Raw genomic sequence first — 19,343 nt, 5'->3', positions numbered from 1 at the left:
CTAGCCTGTGTAAACCAAGTTGGTAGAGCATAGCGCTTGCAACGGCAGGATCATGGGTTCTATTTTCGATGGGGCCATCGATACAAAAATGTATGCACACACTACTGTAAGCCACTTTGGATAAAAGTAGGCCTGGAATTGCCAGGGACCTCACGATACGATATTATCACAATACTTAGGTGCCAAAACTATATCTATTGTTATTCTATGTGTATTGCGATTCGGTACTGCTATTTTATTGGAATTTAATGTTCCAAACATACTGTTCACTATACAGTGGGGAAAAAAAGTATTTAGTCAGCCACCAATTGTGCAAGTTCTCCCACTTAAAAAGATGAGAGAGGCCTGTAATTTTCATCATAGGTACACGTCAACTATGACAGACAAAATGAGGAAAAAAAATCCAGAAAATCACATTGTAGGATTTTTTATGAATTTATTTGCAAATTATGGTGGAAAATAAGTATTTGGTCAATAACAAAAGTTTCTCAATACTTTGTTATATACCCTTTGTTGGCAATGACACAGGTCAAATGTTTTCTGTAAGTCTTCACAAGGTTTTCACACACTGTTGCTGGTATTTTGGCCCATTCCTCCATGCAGATCTCCTCTAGAGCAGTGATGTTTTGGGGCTGTCGCTGGGCAACACAGACTTTCAACTCCCTCCAAAGATTTTCTATGGGGTTGAGATCTGGAGACTGGCTAGGCCACTCCAGGACCTTGAAATGCTTTTTACGAAGCCACTCCTTCGTTGCCCGGGCGGTGTGTTTGGGATCATTGTCATGCTGAAAGACCCAGCCACGTTTCATCTTCAATGCCCTTGCTGATGGAAGGAGGTTTTCACTCAAAATCTCACAATAAATGGCCCCATTCATTCTTTCCTTTACACGGATCAGTTGTCCTGGTCCCTTTGCAGAAAAACAGCCCCAAAACATGATGTTTCCACCCCCATGCTTCACAGTAGGTATGATGTTCTTTGGATGCAACTCAGCATTCTTTGTCCTCCAAACACGACGAGTTGAGTTTTTACCAAAAAGTTTTATATTTTGGTTTCATCTGACCATATGACATTCTCCCAATCCTCTTCTGGATCATCCAAATGCAAACTTCAGACGGGCCTGGACATGTACTGGCTTAAGCAGGGGGACACGTCTTGCACTGCAGGATTTGAGTCCCTGGCGGCGTAGTGTGTTACTGATGGTAGGCTTTGTTACTTTGGTCCCAGCTCTCTGCAGGTCATTCACTAGGTCCCCCTGTGTGGTTCTGGGATTTTTGCTCACCGTTCTTGTGATCATTTTGACCCCACGGGGTGAGATATTGCGTGGAGCCCCAGATCGAGGGAGATTATCAGTGGTCTTGTATGTCTACCATTTCCTAATAATTGCTCCCACAGTTGATTTCTTCAAACCAAGCTGCTTACCTATTGCAGATTCAGTCTTCCCAGCCTGGTGCAGGTCTACAATTTTGTTTCTGGTGTCCTTTGACAGCTCTTTGGTCTTGGCCATAGTGCAGTTTGGAGTGTGACTGTTTGAGGTTGTGGACAGGTGTCTTTTATACTGATAACAAGTTCAAACAGGTGCCATTAATATAGGTAACGAGTGGAGGACAGAGGAGCCTCTTAAAGAAGAAGTTACAGGTCTGTGAGAGCCAGAAATCTTGCTTGTTTGTTGGTGAACAAATACTTATTTTCCACCATAATTTGCAAATGAATTCATTAAAAATCCTACAATGTGATTTTCAGGATTTTTTTTTCTCAATTTGTCTGTCATAGTTGACGTGTACCTATGATGAAAATTACAGGCCTCTCTCATCTTTTTAAGTGGGAGAACTTGCACAATTGGTGGCTGACTAAATACTTTTTTCCCCCACTGTATGTCTGCTGCAGAGAGACGAGAGAGCATGAGTAAATTAGTTTTGAACAGTCAGGGAAGTAAAAGTTTTGAAAACACGTTGGCTCACTATTTAAAAAGAAGATGGAGAACAAGCTATAGGATGAAGAAAAAAATTATGCTTTTTGCGCAGATACAGCCGACTAGGTCCACAACAATGCTTAAATCATATCAGGAGACCGCTTTTGAGGTCTGGGAAATATCTATAACATTTCGATTTTTGGGTGTAGTTACCATTTAATTCAAGTGCACACCTAGCAAGAGTCTGTTTGGTGGAGTATTTTGTAGTGCACTATTGGTTGACTGAGATGTCTTTAGTCGAGCAGTAGCAAAAATAAATAAATAATAACAATCATGGTGTACAAGACACCGTTCTGATCCGTGCCAGTCTGAGTGGACTGATCAATTGTGGAGGCCGTGGGAATGGCACAGTCCATCAGTCTAAGACATTTGCTACTGAAATTGTACATGGTTATATTAATGTCATCACACAGCATAGGAGTCATTCATGATATGAAATGCAATCAAGCATTTATGTTGTCATAAAATAACAAAGCGACCATTGAATAATTAGTGTAAACAATAAATAGGCCTAAACTGTTCCTTTTTGGAAATTGCATTCAGGAATGAATGCGACAGTTTTTTGTCTTTGCTGTAATAAATGCTTTACAAAAAAAGTTACAGACTCTCTGGTACGCTTATAATTTATTTAGTGTTGTTTAAATTGTTCCAAACGGTCAGAAAAATTATACTGTAATCTAACAGCACCTGTTTGACACACATAATATGCATGTAGCTCTTGCACCTTACCTTCTTTGCGTACATGTGTCATGTAAAGAGAGCAAAGGTTGAGGGAATAGGGAATGTTTTTCCTAAACAAATTAGGGATTTGAGTGACAACTTTTCAGTCAAAAATGGCTGTAATTATGTTGCAGCTTCAGCAACATGGACAGCTCGATACACACTGTTGATGTTCTGTGGTGGTCGCTGCAGCAGGGAAGAGAGAGAGACAACGGGTGCTAGTCACACCGTCACTCGCAGCCTTATGCTCTGCATCTTTCATGATTCTTTTTGCAAACTCCAGGCGTGCTGTCATGTGCCTTTTGCTCAGGAGTGGCTTCCGTCTGGTCACTCTCCCATAAAGCCCAGGTTGGTGAACTGCTGTAGAAACTGTTGTCCTTCTGGCAGGTTCTCCCATCTCAGCCAAGGAACTCTGTAGTTCTGTCAGAGTGGTCATTGGGTTCTTGGTCACCTCCCTGACCAAGGTCCTTCTTGCCCGGTTGATCAGTTTGGTCGGACGGCCAGCTCTAGGCAGAGTCTGGGTAGTTCCATATTTTTTCAATTTCCCAATGACGGAGACCACTGTGCTCTTGGAAACTTCCAACCCTCTATAAATTGTTTTATACCCTTCCCCAGATAAATGCCTCATCACAATTCTATCTCGGAGATCTACGGACAGTTTCTTGGACTTCATGGTATAGTTTCTGCTCTGACATGCACTGGCAACTATGGGACCTTATATAGACGGGTGTGTTTCTTACTAAATTATGTCCAAACAAATGAATTGGCCACAGGTGGTCTCCAATCAAGTTGTAGTGACATATCAAGGTTGATCAAAGGAAATTGGATGCACCTGAGCTCAATTTGGAGTGTCATAGCAAAGGGGTGTGAATACTTATGTAAATGAGATATTTCTGTATCTAATTTTCAATAGATTTGCAAAAAAACAACAACAACATGTTTTCACTTTGTCATGATGGGGTATTGTGTGTAGATGGGTGAGGAAAAAATATATTTAATCCATTTTGAATTCAGCCTGTAACACAACAAAATGTGGAATAAGTCAAGGGGTATGAAAACTTTCCATAGACATACATCATTTGCACACACACAGAGTGAAGTCAGCTCAGACAGATCCAGCTCATAGAGGCCCAGCTCCTGAGCTCCATCAGCAGCAGATTTTAATTTAGAATGGAAAATTACCGTAATTTTCAGACTATAAGCCGCGCCTTTTTTCCAATTTTTCGACCCTGCGGCTTATATAACGGTGCGGCTAATCTATGGATTTTTACAGCTAACGGCCACTAGAAGACCTCCTAAATCTATGGATTTTACAGGTTACAGTCCACCAACTTTAACTCTATGGGCTCTATGACCGGTCCGCGCCCCCCACCTTTAAGCGGCGGGCTCCAGCAGGAAAAGCTGGAGGCCGGAAAAGAGTGAGACAGGTAGCGCGCAAAAGTAAAAGTGGAACCGAGAGTGGTACGAGAGACAGAACGAGAGACAGAATGAGAGCAAGACAGACAGACATTACGAGAGCGAGACAGTTTGTCCCTTTCCCGACAATCCCCTCTGTGCACGAACCCTTACATATGGTAATTAAACATTAAAACACCTGCGGCTTATAGTCCAGTGCGGCTTATATATGTACGCATCATTCAATATCATTCAATTTAGCTGCTGCGGCTTATACTCCGGTGCGCCTTATAGTGCGGAAAATACGGTACACACACAGATGGAAGTCAGCTCTGACCTCCAGCTCAGAGAGGCCCAGCTCCTGAGCTCCATCAGCAGCAGCAGTAGAATTGCAGGAAATGTGCTTTAAAACTGCAACATTTTAAAACACGGACTTGAATGACTATTGAATATTACTTGCATATCATTCCTGATAATGGTATTGGCTTGCTTAGAGTAATGTATAGAGTGCATTGCTTAGATAATGTGCTGCTTAGAAGAATGTCAGTGATTTAATTTCACGAACAAGGAATCTTATCATGGAAGCACAGGCAGTCCCCTTGATACTTAAGCAGATTGTCCAAGCTATACATTAACACCTCCCTCCCTCCTTCCCCCTGTTCTCTATCCTCTTTCAACCTGCTTGTTATTCTAACAAGCCGGTGAGTCAGCAGAAAGACCACCTCTCCTCCTCTCCCTCACTCTCTTCCTCCTCTCTGAGATGCACAAAGAACAATATTTGTCTAATCAGAACGAGAGGACAAGCGCCCTCAGTTTTTTCCTTCCTCTACCCTGGCTGGCAGCTGTAATCAACTTTTAAATCAACTCCCTCTCTCTCTCTCGGTCTGTGTAGCATCGACTGTCCTCATGAGGGATGAGCACACACACACACAGTGAGTGACTGAACCCCTCAGAGGGAGCCAGAGATGTGAGAGAGAGATTGGCCAGCTGCAGTCATGTTGTTAATTCTCTTTTTAATAGGTTTATTACGTCACATTGTGGCAGGGCAGGGGGCCATATGTTTTTTTTTTTATAATAATAATAATAATAATATGCCATTTAGCAGACGCTTTTATCCAAAGCGACTTACAGTCATGCGTGCATACATTTTTTTTGTGTATGGGTGGTCCCGGGGATCGAACCCACTACCTTGGCGTTACAAGCGCCGTGCTCTACCAGCTGAGCTACAGAGGACCACGAGGTTTTTAGAGGGGACATAGTTGGGACAGGGTTTTGTTCTGGCCTGGGCTGTATCCTTGCCTGGCTACCCAGACTCCTTGCTCCAGCCACACGCTATGCCACGCCCACGGACGTTCGTTTCTTCTCCGCAGTGAGTCTGGATCTGAGTATACCTCCACGACCCTTCACCGAATGCGAACACATTCGGGGCAGTCTGATTGGTCCAGAAACCGATGGGTTGGGCCAGAGCCAGAACACACGTGGGTAAACCGGCAGTTTGAAAATTCGCCATTGGCTTTGATACTCTGATTGGTTAGATACGATCCAATTGCTGATGACTTTGTTTTGTACAACGCCCCTCGTGCCCCTCCTCTCCACAAACAACTTCAGTGATGGCAGCCTCAGACTAAAGTATGTAGCGAACGACAGAGCAGCTGAATAATTTAGTGTGAGTCATCAGGCTAGCTGTATCCTACTGCTGAAATGACACTGCATTCTGTGTTCACAAAGAGTCTTAAAGTAGGAGTGCTGATCTAGGATCAGACGCCCCCTGTCCATGTAATTTTATTCATTATGATCTAGAAGGCAAAACTGATCCTAGATTAGGCCTATCGCGGTGACCGTATTACCGCCACATCGGCGGTCACAAATCATGACCGCAGTCAAATTCCCTGTGACCATTTGTCACGGTAATCCCATCCAAAACTGTGCAAATGAATGGTGCTGATGGGTAGCCTACCAAACTTGCTAACGACCCTCGCTAATGGCCTGGTACTCAGAGCTCGATTGTCCCTCTAATCCAGGGGTGTCAAACTCATTCCACAGAAGGCCGAGTGTCTGCGGGTTTTTGCTTTCAATTAAGACCTAGACAACCAGGTGTGGGGAGTTCCTTACTAATTAGTGATCTTAGTTCATCAATCAAATACAATGGTGGAGCGAAAACCCGGAGACATTCGGCCCTCCGTGGAATGAGTTTGACACGTGCTCTAATCACTCTCTAAATAGCCTACTTCATGATTGAATTTGAATAATCTGAATGATGAAGACAAATGGTGATGGGAGTTAGAGCTCCCATTCAGAAATGAACACAGGAAAGCCCTGGACCAAATGTGCATAAATAAAAATGTTTAACCCCTTCCTAAAGGACAATAGGTCCGATCCAAGTGAGGGAAGCAGCAAAAAAGCCAATTGTTTTGCTACTTTATTAAACCGAAGCCATTACTGAAAGGGAGAGGGGCACAGAGTGAGCAGTTGTAGGCTATTAGGGAGCGGAGGCCATGAGGTGTGTGTGAATATGTGAGAAGACATCGGAGTCTCTGAGTATTGGAGCAGACACAGAGGGAGAGAACGCAACCACTGTTATCTCACGCTAGACTAACTTCTTGCTAGTTATTTATCATCCCGTCCAATTACTTAGTACCTGTCTTGACTTAGTCAAACAAAGAGAAGCTAGCTAATTGAGGCTAGCCATAACGCTACTGCTTCTCACCATCCTACAGTTAGCTACACGTAACAACAACTTCATTCAGATTATAGCCTAAATAGCAGCCTACTTGTTGGCTTTTGGTCGTTGTAGCATTTCTTTCTCATTTAACTTTTAGTTTAATCTTCCATTGACTAGATATCTTCTAACTTACTTAGTACCTGTCTTGACTTAGTACCTGTCTTGACTTAGTCAAACAAAGAGAAGCTAGCTAATTGAGGCTAGCCATAACGCTACTGCTTCTCACCATCCTACAGTTAGCTACACGTAACAACAACTCCATTCAGATTATAGCCTAAATAGCAGCCTACTTGTTGGCTTTTGGTCGTTGTAGCATTTCTTTCTCATTTAACTTTTAGTTTAATCTTCCATTGACTAGATATCTTCTAACTTGCTTCCCATACAAGCAGAGCAGCAATGCAATTATCTCTCTCTCTCTCTGTGGGAAGGATCAGAGCGCGTGCCTTTTTTTGCGACTCAATATAGAGTTCACCACTAAGGACTCAAATTCAAAGTAAATGAAGCAATCTTTATTATCACGGCCGGAGAGGTTCACAAACTCTCAGTACAAGCCTGATGAAACTCTGAAAAGGGGCGTTCCCTTTTCAGTCCCTTTATACTACTACACAAACAAGTCATATAAGCATGGATATATTCCTGCATGAGACTGACTGATCCCACAACAGGCTTCTTACCTTGAAACTGAGATACTCCTTATAGTTCCGAGAGCAATGTTCTGGGCGTACTGCCAAATTGCTTATCAGTGATAGTGTGGATTCCTCCTTCGTACAATCAATCAGTCACTCGCATGAACCCATCCAAGTTGGTTAAGAGAGAAGCAGCATTGTGCTAAACAGACGTTCATACACACAGGAACATTTCCATCACACTCCCTCCTTTTATCACTCTGTGATAACTATTGTTAAACTAAGCATTAGATTATGGCTTAAACTATCGAAGGAGGTTCTATCAAAATAATTATATTAAAATTAAGCGAAATCAACACACAAAACCAGACACTTAATCCTTTCAAACCCATAATTCTGGGTTGTACAGTCTAAATAGTAACTGATCCTTATTCCATAGCACTTACACTTGTAAAGCCATTGCAGTAGAATGGTTTAACCTTAAGACCTTCACTTCATACAGTTACACACATGCTTCATTACACAATTTCATTTATGGAAATACTATCATCATAAGCAGGGCCTTCATTGAGTTCCTTATAGTCCTCATTATCGTCATCATTCTCATCAGCAAATGGCATTTATTTTAGCCCAATCAAACTAACAGTCTCTCCTGCAGTTGCAGAAGTGAACATAAAAGTTGCTGAGACCCGTGAGTCAAAAGAAGAGCACAGAGCCTTACAACACAAAATCAATGTTATCACGCACACAAGGACAAATACTCCCAACATGGCCCATTTTACAAGGTTCTCACCTCTTGATATGAACATAGTTGACAGCCAGGCTGTCACCTCCCACTCATTATCTTCATTGCCAGAGTGGCTTCTAGCAGTTTCTGCAATGTAATCTGCTAAATAGGTGACATTCATAGACGAGTCAGGAACAAAGGTGCAACACTCATCTCCAATGACTGCACACATCCCTCCCTGACTTGCTAATAGGTAGTCTATAGTCTAGTGCTATCATTTCAGTACTGAGGGCCTTAAGGGCTTTTGACGTAGCATTAGCCACTTTCTCCAATTTCTTAGATATATTTCACATTTGATCAAGGGCACATGCCACTCCATAATTATGGAGCATTACACCAGTAAATCGTGACAGGGTAGTTTGAATATGAGTAATCACTGCCAGCGAGTGCCTAATGCAGGGGGACAATATCCCTGGAAAATCATTTTAAGATTATCATTGTCATCTGGCACTGCTCTCATAGCAGGAACAACGAACCCAATAGTACACACTCCCACCCAACTATCTGGTAGTACATAATATGTTCCCACATAACCAATAGGCCCATTAGGGGCTGATTTCCTTGTTTCCAAGTTTATATTATACGCTGAGAGGACCACACTTACAGAGCATTCAGAAAGTATTCAGACCTCTTGACTTTTTCCACATTTTGTTACGTTACAGCCTTATTCTAAAATTGATTATATTTTTTATCCATCAATCTACACACAATACCCCATAATGACAAAGCGAAAACAGGTTTTTAAAAATGTTAGCAAATGTATTAAAAATAAAAAACAGATACCTTATTTACATAAGTATTTAGACCCTTTGCTATGAGACTCGAAATTGAGCTCAGGTGCATCCTGTTTCCATTGATCATCCTTGAGATGTTTCTACAACTTGATTGGAGTCCACCTGTGGTAAATTCAATTGATTGGACATGATTTGGAAAGGCACACACCTGTCTATATAAGGTCCCACAGTTGACAGTGCATGCCAGAACAAAAACCAAGCCATGAGGTCGAAGGAATTGTCCGTAGAGCTCTGAAGACCGTATTGTGTCGAGGCACAGATCTGGGGAAGGTTACCAAAACATTTCTGCAGCATTGAAGGTCCCCAAGAACACAGTGGCCTCCATCATTCTTAAATGGAAGAAGTTTGGAACCACCAAGACTCTTACTAGAGCTGGCCGCCTGGCCAAACTGAGCAATCGGGGGAGAAGGGCCTTGGTCAGGGAGGTGATCAAGAACCCGATGGTAACTATGACAGAGCTCCAGAGTTCCTCTGTGGAGATGGGAAAACCTTCCAGAAGGATAACCAGTATGAAATGTATGCACTCACTAACTGTAAATCGCTCTGGATAAGAGCGTCTGCTAAATGACTAAAATGTAAAATGTAAATAACCATCTCTGCAGCACTCCACAAATCAGGCCTTTATGGTACAGTGGCCAGATGGAAGCCACTCCTCAGTAAAAGGCACATGACAGCCCGCTTGGAGTTTGCCAAAAGGCACCTAAAGGACTCTCAGACCATGAGATACAAGATTCTCTGGTCTAATGAAACCAAGATTGAACTCTTTGGCCTGAATGCCAAGGGTCACGTCTGGAGGAGAACTGGCACCATCCCTACTTGGAGTTTGCCAAAAGGCACCTACAGTGGCTTGCAAAAGTATTCATCCCCCTTGGCATTTTTCCTATTTTGTTGCCTTACAACCTGGAGTTAAAATTGATTTTTTGGGGGGTTTGTATAATTTGATTTACGCAACATGCCTACCACTTTGAAGATGCAAAATATTTTCTATTGTGAAACAAACAAGAAATAAGACAAAAAAACTGAAAACTTGAGCGTGCATAACTATTCACCCCCCCAAAGTCAATACTTTGTAGAGCCACCTTTTGCAGCAATCATTGTCCTGCTTGAAGGTGAACCTCCATCCCAGTCTCAAATCTCTGGAAGACTGAAACAGGTTTCCCTCGAGTATTTCCCTGTATTTAGCGCCATCCATCATTCCTTCAATTCTGACCAGTGTCCCAGTCCCTGCCGATGAGAAACATCCCCACAGCATGATGCTGCCACCACCATGCTTCACTGTGGGGATGGTGTTCTCGGGGTGATGAGAGGTGTTGGGTTTGCGCCAGACATAGCGTTTTCCTTGATAGCCAAAATGCTCAATTTTAGTCTCATCTGACCAGAGTACCTTCTTCCATATGTTTGGGGAGTCTCCCACATGCCTTTTGGCGAACACCAAACGTGTTTGCTTATTTTCTTCTTTAAGCAATGGCTTTTTTCTGGCCACTCTTCCGTAAAGCCCAGCTCTGTGGAGTGTACGGCTTAAAGTGATCCTATGGACAGATACTCCAATCTCCGCTGTGGCGTGTATCCACATATCTCATTCTTCTACCTTGACAGCAGAGGTTGTGGTCAGGAGAACTTGGTATGGTCCCTTCCACATGGGGTCTTTCCAACTCTTTTTTCGAAAGATCCTTGACCACAATGAAATCTCCTGGTTTCAGGTTGTGGTGAGCAACACCTGCAAGGTTCAGCAGAGAAGACTTCACCCATGGGAGTAGAGTCTTAAGAACACCGTTAAGAGATACACAATAAGCCACCATGTCGTCCTTCATTCCCTGAAGGGTTAACCTATTTTGGGGGAAAGGAGTGGGGGCGTCCAGTTAGTACCTTGTGTGGGGAGAGACCAGTCACAGTTTGAGACCTACCTCACATGCTCGTCAGTGCCAACGGGAGTGCTCTTACCCAGGTCAGACTTGGAATGATCTCTTGCAGGAGAGCTTTGGCCACAGTACACGCTATGGCTCTTCGACATGGAAATGCCTCGACCCACTTGTAAAACATATGTGACCAACCGGCTCGATTCGGTCTTATGTAGCAAAATTTGAAAGGGTGTTTTTTACATAGGATAAAAGTAGAGACTCAGAGCTAGAAAATTGTCTCTCATACGCTACAGTTGAGGAACAATGGGAAAGTAATTCTGCTTTGAAAGTTGATAAGAGAAAATGGCCCTTGAATGTTTTGGTACCTAATGGAGAGCTCTTCTTTGTCTACACCAATTCAGCATCGTTCACATCCTCTTAAGCTTTATCCCCACCCATCTCTTTAAGGATTCACATGTGAGGCTATGTACTAAACAACCAAAGATTTCAAGACTAAAGGCTGGTTTATACTAGGTGTTCGTAAATTTAATCTGGGGTGCCAGAGTGCGCTCTGGGCGTTCGTAAACTCAGAGCGTTGTCAGATTGTCCGTTCGTAAATTCAGAGCGTTTTGCTCTCGGAGCATTCAGAGCACACACTGGATTATTTCGCAGAGGAGTATGGTTGAGCCAAGCATTCTGACCTAACAACAGCAGTCAAGCACCCAAGCTAACTGGCTAACGTTGGCTAGCTTGCTAGCTAATTCCAGACACAAATGAGAGAACAGCTCACTGACCAATTTACTTGCCCTTCCAGAGCTGGTTAGGCTGTTTTTATGTTATCCAAAGCGTTGGTGATTGCAACTGTGCTGCTGGCAAAAATATTATTCCGCTTTTTTGCCAACGTTTACTGACAACGGCCATATTCAACGGGTGTTGAACGTTTGTAAATTCGTCAGTTATTATGCGCTCTGGCACACTCAGACGAGAGTGCTCTGAAATCGGAGTAGATAGCCAGAGCGAATTTACCAGCTACGTCTATCGACAGTTGTCGCAGTGACATCATAAACATTCTATTGAAATAGTTGCTTGCATAGTAGAGTCTTTTGTTTAGACATGTAGCTAGCTAGCTAAACAATGAACCATAATCCCAACTCATAATCCCAACTATATGAATCTGCAGGTAGCTAACCAACCAGGTTCAACGTTAGCTAGCTAACATTAGGCTATAACTAGCAATGCAAATAGTTCTGAGATACAAATAATATTACTACACAGATCATACAGTTGAAGTCGGAAGTTTACATACACCTTAGCCAAATACATTTAAACTCAGTTTTTCACAGTTCCTGACATTTCATCCTAGTAAAAATGCCCTGTCTTAGGTCAGTTAGGATCACCACTTTATTTTAAGAATGTGAAATGTCAGAATAATTGTAGAGAATGATTTATTTCAGCTTTTATTTATTTCATCACATTCCCAGTGGGTCAGAAGTTTACATACACTCAATTAGTATTTGGTAGCATTGCATCTTCAATGCCCTTGCTGATGGAAGGAGGTTTTCACTCAAAATCTCACGATACATGGCCCCATTCATTCTTTCCTTTACACGGATCAGTCGTCCTGGTCCCTTTGCAGAAAAACAGCCCCAAAGCATGATGTTTCCACCCCCATGCTTCACAGTAGGTATGGTGTTCTTTGGATGCAACTCAGCATTCTTTGTCCTCCAAACACAACGAGTTGAGTTTTTACCAAAAAGTTCTATTTTGGTTTCATCTGACCATATGACATTCTCCCAATCTTCTTCTGGATCATCCAAATGCACTCTAGCAAACTTCAGGGGCCTGGACATGTACTGGCTTAAGCAGGGGGACACGTCTGGCACTGCAGAATTTGAGTCCCTGGCGGCGTAGTGTGTTACTGATGGTAGGCTTTGTTACTTTGGTTCCAGCTCTCTGCAGGTCATTCACTAGGTCCCCCCGTGTGGTTCTGGGATTTTTGCTCACCGTTCTTGTGATAATTTTGACCCCACGGGGTGAGATCTTGCGTGGAGCCCCAGATCGAGGGAGATTATCAGTGGTCTTGTATGTCTTCCATTTCCTAATAATTGCTCCCACAGTTGATTTCTTCAAACCAAGCTGCTTACCTATTGCAGATTCAGTCTTCCCAGCCTGGTGCAGGTCTACAATTTTGTTTCTGGTGTCCTTTGACAGCTCTTTGGTCTTGGCCATAGTGGAGTTTGGAGTGTGACTGTTTGAGGTTGTGGACAGGTGTCTTTTATACTGATAACAAGTTCAAACAGGTGCCATTAATACAGGTAACGAGTGGAGGACAAAGGAGCCTCTTAAAGAAGAAGTTACAGGTCTGTGAGAGCCAGAAATCTTGCTTGTTTGTAGGTGACCAAATACTTATTTTCCACCATAATTTGCAAATAAATTCATTAAAAATCCTACAATGTGATTTTCTGGAATTTTTTTTCTCATTTTGTCTGTCATATTTGATGTGTACCTATGATGAAAATTACAGGCCTCTCTCATCTTTTTAAGTGGGAGAATTTGCACAATTGGTGGCTGACTAAACACTTTTTTCCCCCACTGTAAATGCTTCACAATTTGAGTTGTCCTTCTAGGTTTCGTGGATGTTGTGTTTCCTCCCGGATGCGTCCCACAGAGGAGGTTTGGTCCGGGTGGGTCTTCGTCCTCTTTGGTGAGACGAGAATGCGCCACTGGTGTTCCCTCTCAGACCTTCACTGATGGATCATGTCAAGAAGATCAAACATCCTGTTTCGTGACGCCAGAATTGTTGTGGAAATTCACCACTAAGGACTCAGATTCAAAGTCAATTATGCAATCTTTATTATCACGGCCGGAGAGGTTCACAAACGCAATACAAGCCTGATGAAACTCTGAAAAGGGGCGCTCACTCTACACAAACAAGTCATATAAGCATGGTTGGTTCCTGCATGAGACTGACTGATACCACACCAGGCTTCTTACCTTAACTGAGATACTCCTTATAGTTCCAAGAGCAATGTTCTGGGCGTACTGCCAAATTGGTTATCAGTGATAGTGTGAATTCCCCCTTCGTACAATCAGTCAGTCACTCGCATGAACCCATTTGCATGACAATTACCGGCTGACAAAATTTCATGACCGCCACAGCCCTATCCTAAATCAGCACTGCGCTGTGTTGTACTACAGTGTACTGTAGTAGTGAGTAATGTTGAATGTCACAATCTAGGTCTAATGTAGAGGTGGGACTGTGAGCCTTTTCCCTCTGCGCCTGAGTTGTAGAGGCGGAGGGTGTGTTCTGTGTTCTTGCTGGGAACGACCCTGGCACTCTGCCCACCCCTGTGTTGAGTTTGCTCTCTTGCTCTCTCTCTTCAGTCTCTTGTGTAAGAGACCAAAGGTTAGGGTAAGCTTAGTAGAGGAGGCTGGGCTCAGGGGCTTGGCTACATCCAAATGATCTGTCCTTCCTCCCAAAGTGTGCACTTGTTCGCTACTTCCCACAAATTTAAAAGCATTGGATTGGTGTAGGCATGGGCTAGCTGGAGTTTCCATATACCAGTCATTTCCTTTCAAATCCATGAAGGAAAGTGATCATGGGGACTCACCCAGTGTCCTGCATTCCTTCCTTCGTCCTCTCCCTCTCTCCCACTCTCTCTCTCTCTCTCCTACTCTCTCTCTCTCTCTGTGTCCCTCTGTCTCCCCCCCCCATCTGTCCCTCTCTTTTTTTAACCTTCTGCCTCTTTCTGTTCCGGCTCTCTTCCAACGGCACTGTTTTAGATGGGGGGGGGAATCGATAGTTACATATCGCAATATTATTTTTGGACAATATTATATGGATATTTGACTCAAAGTATATATAGCGTTAGGTAGCGCTAGTCGGCTGTACCTGCGCCAAAACGCCAATATTTTTCATCCTATAGCTTGTTCTCCATCTTCTTTTTAAATAGTGAGCCAGCATGTTTTCAGCACTTTCATTTCCCTGAACGATCAAAACTTGTTTTCTCATGCTCTCTTTTGTCTCTCTGCAGCAGACATATAGTGAGCAATATGTTTGGAACATCAAATCGCAAAAAAATCGCAGTATCGAATCGCAATACATATAGAATCGTGAGAATCGCAATACTTATCGTATCGGCACCTAAGTATCGTGATAATATCGTATCGTGAGGCCCCTGGCAATTCCCAGCCCTACACAGTGGCTGCTCTTATGTGAAGCTTTTCTTAATCTCTCTGTGAGCTTGAATTGGAGATCTGTGGGTGCGGGTGCGTGTGTGTGCATTAGATTGTACGGGGTGGGGGGAGTTGTATCTGATGGGACGGGCTGTGCTGAGCGGTATTGCATGTGGATTGGTTGGAGCACAGTGCCAGCAGCAGCAGCGTAGAGCGAGCGAGTGGCTGTTGAGCCAGACAGAGAGAGTAGTGTCACTTTGAGCTTGGCATGCATGCTTTCTGTTTATGTAAGTGTATTGGTCTGTGTGTGTAGCTGGCAGTGTCCTTCCTTAGCACAGGCAGCAGTGTCTTTCTAGCGTGCCTCGATGATAGTCAGTCAGTGAGAGAGTGAGTAGAAAGAGAGAGAGAGAGGGCTGCATTTTTTTGTCTCTTCCCTGCCCCTGCACTAGCACCACAGGATAGAACACTGAGGATAGAACACTGCATCAATCCAATAGGGACGCCATGTACCCAACCGACGAGACAGTTACGGTAAGACCGCTGGTTACACACACACACACACACACACACACACACACACACACACACACACACACACACACACATACACACACGTTATGTTCTTCTATCGTCCTGGGGACCTAAAATTAGTTAACCAATTTTTCCTAACCCTAATTGTAACCCTAAACCTAACCCCTAAGCTTAAAATAGCCTTTATCCTCATGGGGACGTGGGAAATGTCCCCACGTGGGAGAATTTTCCTTGTTTTACTATCCTTGTGGGGACTTTTGGGGATTTTAGGTCCCCACAAGGATAGAAGAACACACACACACACACACACACACACAAACACAAACACACACACACACACACACACACAAACACACACACCAAACAGGAACAACACACAGAAACGTCAACACAGAACTTAGGCTAGTTTGTCTTTTGTGTGATCTGTTTTAAACAATTTTGTATGGACTGTGTATAATTATATTACCTCTGCTTGCAAACCAAATTACCCTCTGGGGACAATCAAGTTGTATTGATTGGCAATTGGCAATACAATTGACAAAACATACCACAGAGAGGGGCACATTAATACTTGACATACCTACAGTAGAAAATGATGTCAAGTTTATTTCTCAACTCCTAATATTGAGCAAATTACACTCATTGGAGCTAATTACACTCACTGGAGTATCTGACATAGCCTTTGAAAAAGCACCCGCAAGTACCAGTGCAACTGGCTGCTGGTAAGCTTTCTTGACATTCATTTTTGCCAACACATGGCTAACCTTTGTTTAGCCAGCTTAACAGCTGCTATTAGCGAAAAAGTAGCTAATAGGCTATGTTAGAGTTTACACTTCCTCTTCCAATTATAATGTGGAGAGGTCAAAATTATGAAAAACTATCAACCAAATCTATTCATTTTTAAATGTTGCTTACTTCTCCTTGCCATTATGCTTCACCTGACGATATGACAAGTGTTTTGCTAACATATGATGGGGGTCCCTGGGTCACCGATTTGCCTGGGCGGGGTCCCTGGGCAAGAAAAGGTTGAAGACCCCTGTTTAAGCAGACGCTCTTATCCAGAACGACTTTCAGTCAGTGAATTCAACTAACTTTAGTAGTTTACTTCATCACAAAGCAAACAGATGCACAACATGCCACTGATGCCAGCTGGGGCTTTCAAATTAAAGTATACTGTCTCTCTGCACTCTGTGAGCACTAGACCATTATGTTTATTGGCCTGAAGTATTTTATAATACTTCATTTGTGACATAAAATACCACATTATTACACACAAGCTCGGTAAGCATGTATACATGTAACTTTGAGCTTAGTAGTGCTATACATGCATGCATTGCACACACACATTATGCTATACACAAATGCATTGCACACACACCTAGTGCTATACATGCATTGCACACACACACACACACGCAGAGTCACCATACACGCACACACAACATACACACAAGCAGTTGATCTGGCTGCTATGCGTTTGAGTAGGGCTTAAACCCATCCAGCACTACAGACTGGTCCTATTGTTTAACTATTTATTCTTTAACGTCACAATCACAGTTCGTAGAATTCCTTGAAAGATAAGAGGACTATTTATATATATACTATATACTTATAAGATCTGCTGCACATCAATAAGCAATGACTGACTGGGCGCTTGAGATTGATGGTTTGATCTTGTCTTGAGAGGGATGATTGCATGGCATGCCGCGGGACAGTGACTAAGCTACGAGGGTGTGTGTGTGTGTGTGTGTGTGTGTGTGTGCTAAGCGCTTGCCATGCCATATTACATAAGCGGCCCGGGATGAGCTGAGGCTATGTAACATTTGTTTGGACAGCTGGCTGGTGAGAATAGCCTGGAGGCAGCGGTGGTGGGGGTGTAAAAATAATATGTTCTGGACAGAATATTTTGTAATATTGCTTTGTGGATTTTAACGTTATTGTTGCGCAGGAGAGGGGAGGGAGAGAGAGGGAATCACACATTTCACTGCAGTTGATATGATGCAGCTTTGAGTTTTAGTGTCTGCGACTGGGTCTCATTTTGTTGTTTATCCATTATTTTATTGGTGCTGTAAGTATTAGCTGGTGATAAACAAATGTCCCCTTTGCAGAATAATAGTGCTATCTTGGGATGATTTCATGAATTAATCATTGGGTGACTGGTTCCATATAAAAGTCCATAAATGCTGCCAGCTCAGGCTGAAATAATGCTTATAAAGAAGCCTTTTATATGGGGCTTGTCTGTGAGATGGTACTCTAGTCTATGGATGCGTCCCAAATCGCACCCTACACCCTATACTGGTGGCGTCAGCTAGGCTTGTGGTTGTTCTTGTATATGGAAATAGACCCCAGGCAAAGACCCTCAGTGTGCGTGTGATGAGGTGTCCACCGCCATCACACGCTTCCAGAACCTGACCGATATAGCGGTTCACCGATGTTATTGGCCGATAATTCAACGGATAACCAATCAATAAATAGGAAGAAAAAAGGGAATCTCATGCTTCTCTGAACACTTGCAGCCATTCTCATGATGTCATTATTGTCACAATGAATGAAATCAACATTTGAAGCATAGTTATTGGACAATTGCTCTTTCCGATATCAATTTATGAGAATTCAGTGTGGGAAAATTACACTTATTAATTACCCTGCTGTAAAACCGTATATCCGCAGATATACAGTGGGGGGGAAAAAAGTATTTAGTCAGCCACCAATTGTGCATGTTCTCCCACTTAAAAAGATGAGAGAGGCCTGTAATTTTCATCATACGTACACGTCAACTATGACAGACAAAATGAGATTTTTTTTTCTCCAGAAAATCACATTGTAGGATTTTTTATGAATTTATTTGCAAATGATGGCGGAAAATAAGTATTTGGTCAATAACAAAAGTTTCTCAATACTTTGTTATATACCCTTTGTTGGCAATGACACAGGTCAAACGTTTTCTGTAAGTCTTCACAAGGTTTTCACACACTGTTGCTGGTATTTTGGCCCATTCCTCCATGCAGATCTCCTCTAGAGCAGTGATGTTTTGGGGCTGTCGCTGGGCAACACGGACTTTCAAATCCCTCCAAAGATTTTCTATGGGGTTGAGATCTGGAGACTTGCTAGGCCACTCCAGGACCTTGAAATGCTTCTTACGAAGCCACTCCTTCGTTGCCCGGGCGGTGTGTTTGGATCATTGTCATGCTGAAAGACCCAGCCACGTTTCATCTTCAATGCCCTTGCTGATGGAAGGAGGTTTTCACTCAAAATCTCACGATACATGGCCCCATTCATTCTTTCCTTTACACGGATCAGTCGTCCTGGTCCCTTTGCAGAAAAACAGCCCCAAAGCATGATGTTTCCACCCCCATGCTTCACAGTAGGTATGGTGTTCTTTGGATGCAACTCAGCATTCTTTGTCCTCCAAACACGACGAGTTGAGTTTCATCTGACCATATGACATTCTCCCAATCCTCTTCTGGATCATCCAAATGCACTCTAGCAAACTTCAGACGGGCCTGGACATGTACTGGATTAAGCAGGGGGACACGTCTTGCACTGCAGGATTTGAGTCCCTGGCGGCGTAGTGTGTTACTGATGGTAGGCTTTGTTACTTTGGTCCCAGCTCTCTGCAGGTCATTCACTAGGTCCCCCCGTGTGGTCTGGGATTGTTGTGATCATTTTGACCCCACGGGGTGAGATCTTGCGTGGAGCCCCAGATCGAGGGAGATTATCAGTGGTCTTGTATGTCTTCCATTTCCTAATAATTGCTCCCACAGTTGATTTCTTCAAACCAAGC

General features: G+C 43.2%; 1 protein-coding gene across 2 annotated transcripts in view; it reads left to right on the top strand.

The window, feature by feature from the left end:
- The first annotated feature begins 15,310 nt into the window (after positions 1-15,310).
- The window catches only part of LOC311146498 (rho GTPase-activating protein 12-like), a 79,411-nt gene continuing 75,378 nt past the window's right edge, over positions 15,311-19,343 (top strand). For both annotated transcript variants that reach the window (XM_084183001.1, XM_084183000.1), the window contains exon 1: positions 15,311-15,559. In XM_084183001.1, coding sequence (XP_084039127.1) covers positions 15,533-15,559 — 27 coding nt within the window. In that variant the 5' untranslated portion in view covers positions 15,311-15,532. The remainder of the gene's footprint in view (positions 15,560-19,343) is intronic.

This window comes from Coregonus lavaretus, assembly GCF_964263955.1.
Source record: "Coregonus lavaretus genome assembly, chromosome: 19".
NCBI classification, from domain to species: domain Eukaryota; kingdom Metazoa; phylum Chordata; class Actinopteri; order Salmoniformes; family Salmonidae; genus Coregonus; species Coregonus lavaretus.
This window is presented reverse-complemented; position numbering and strand designations above follow the sequence as displayed.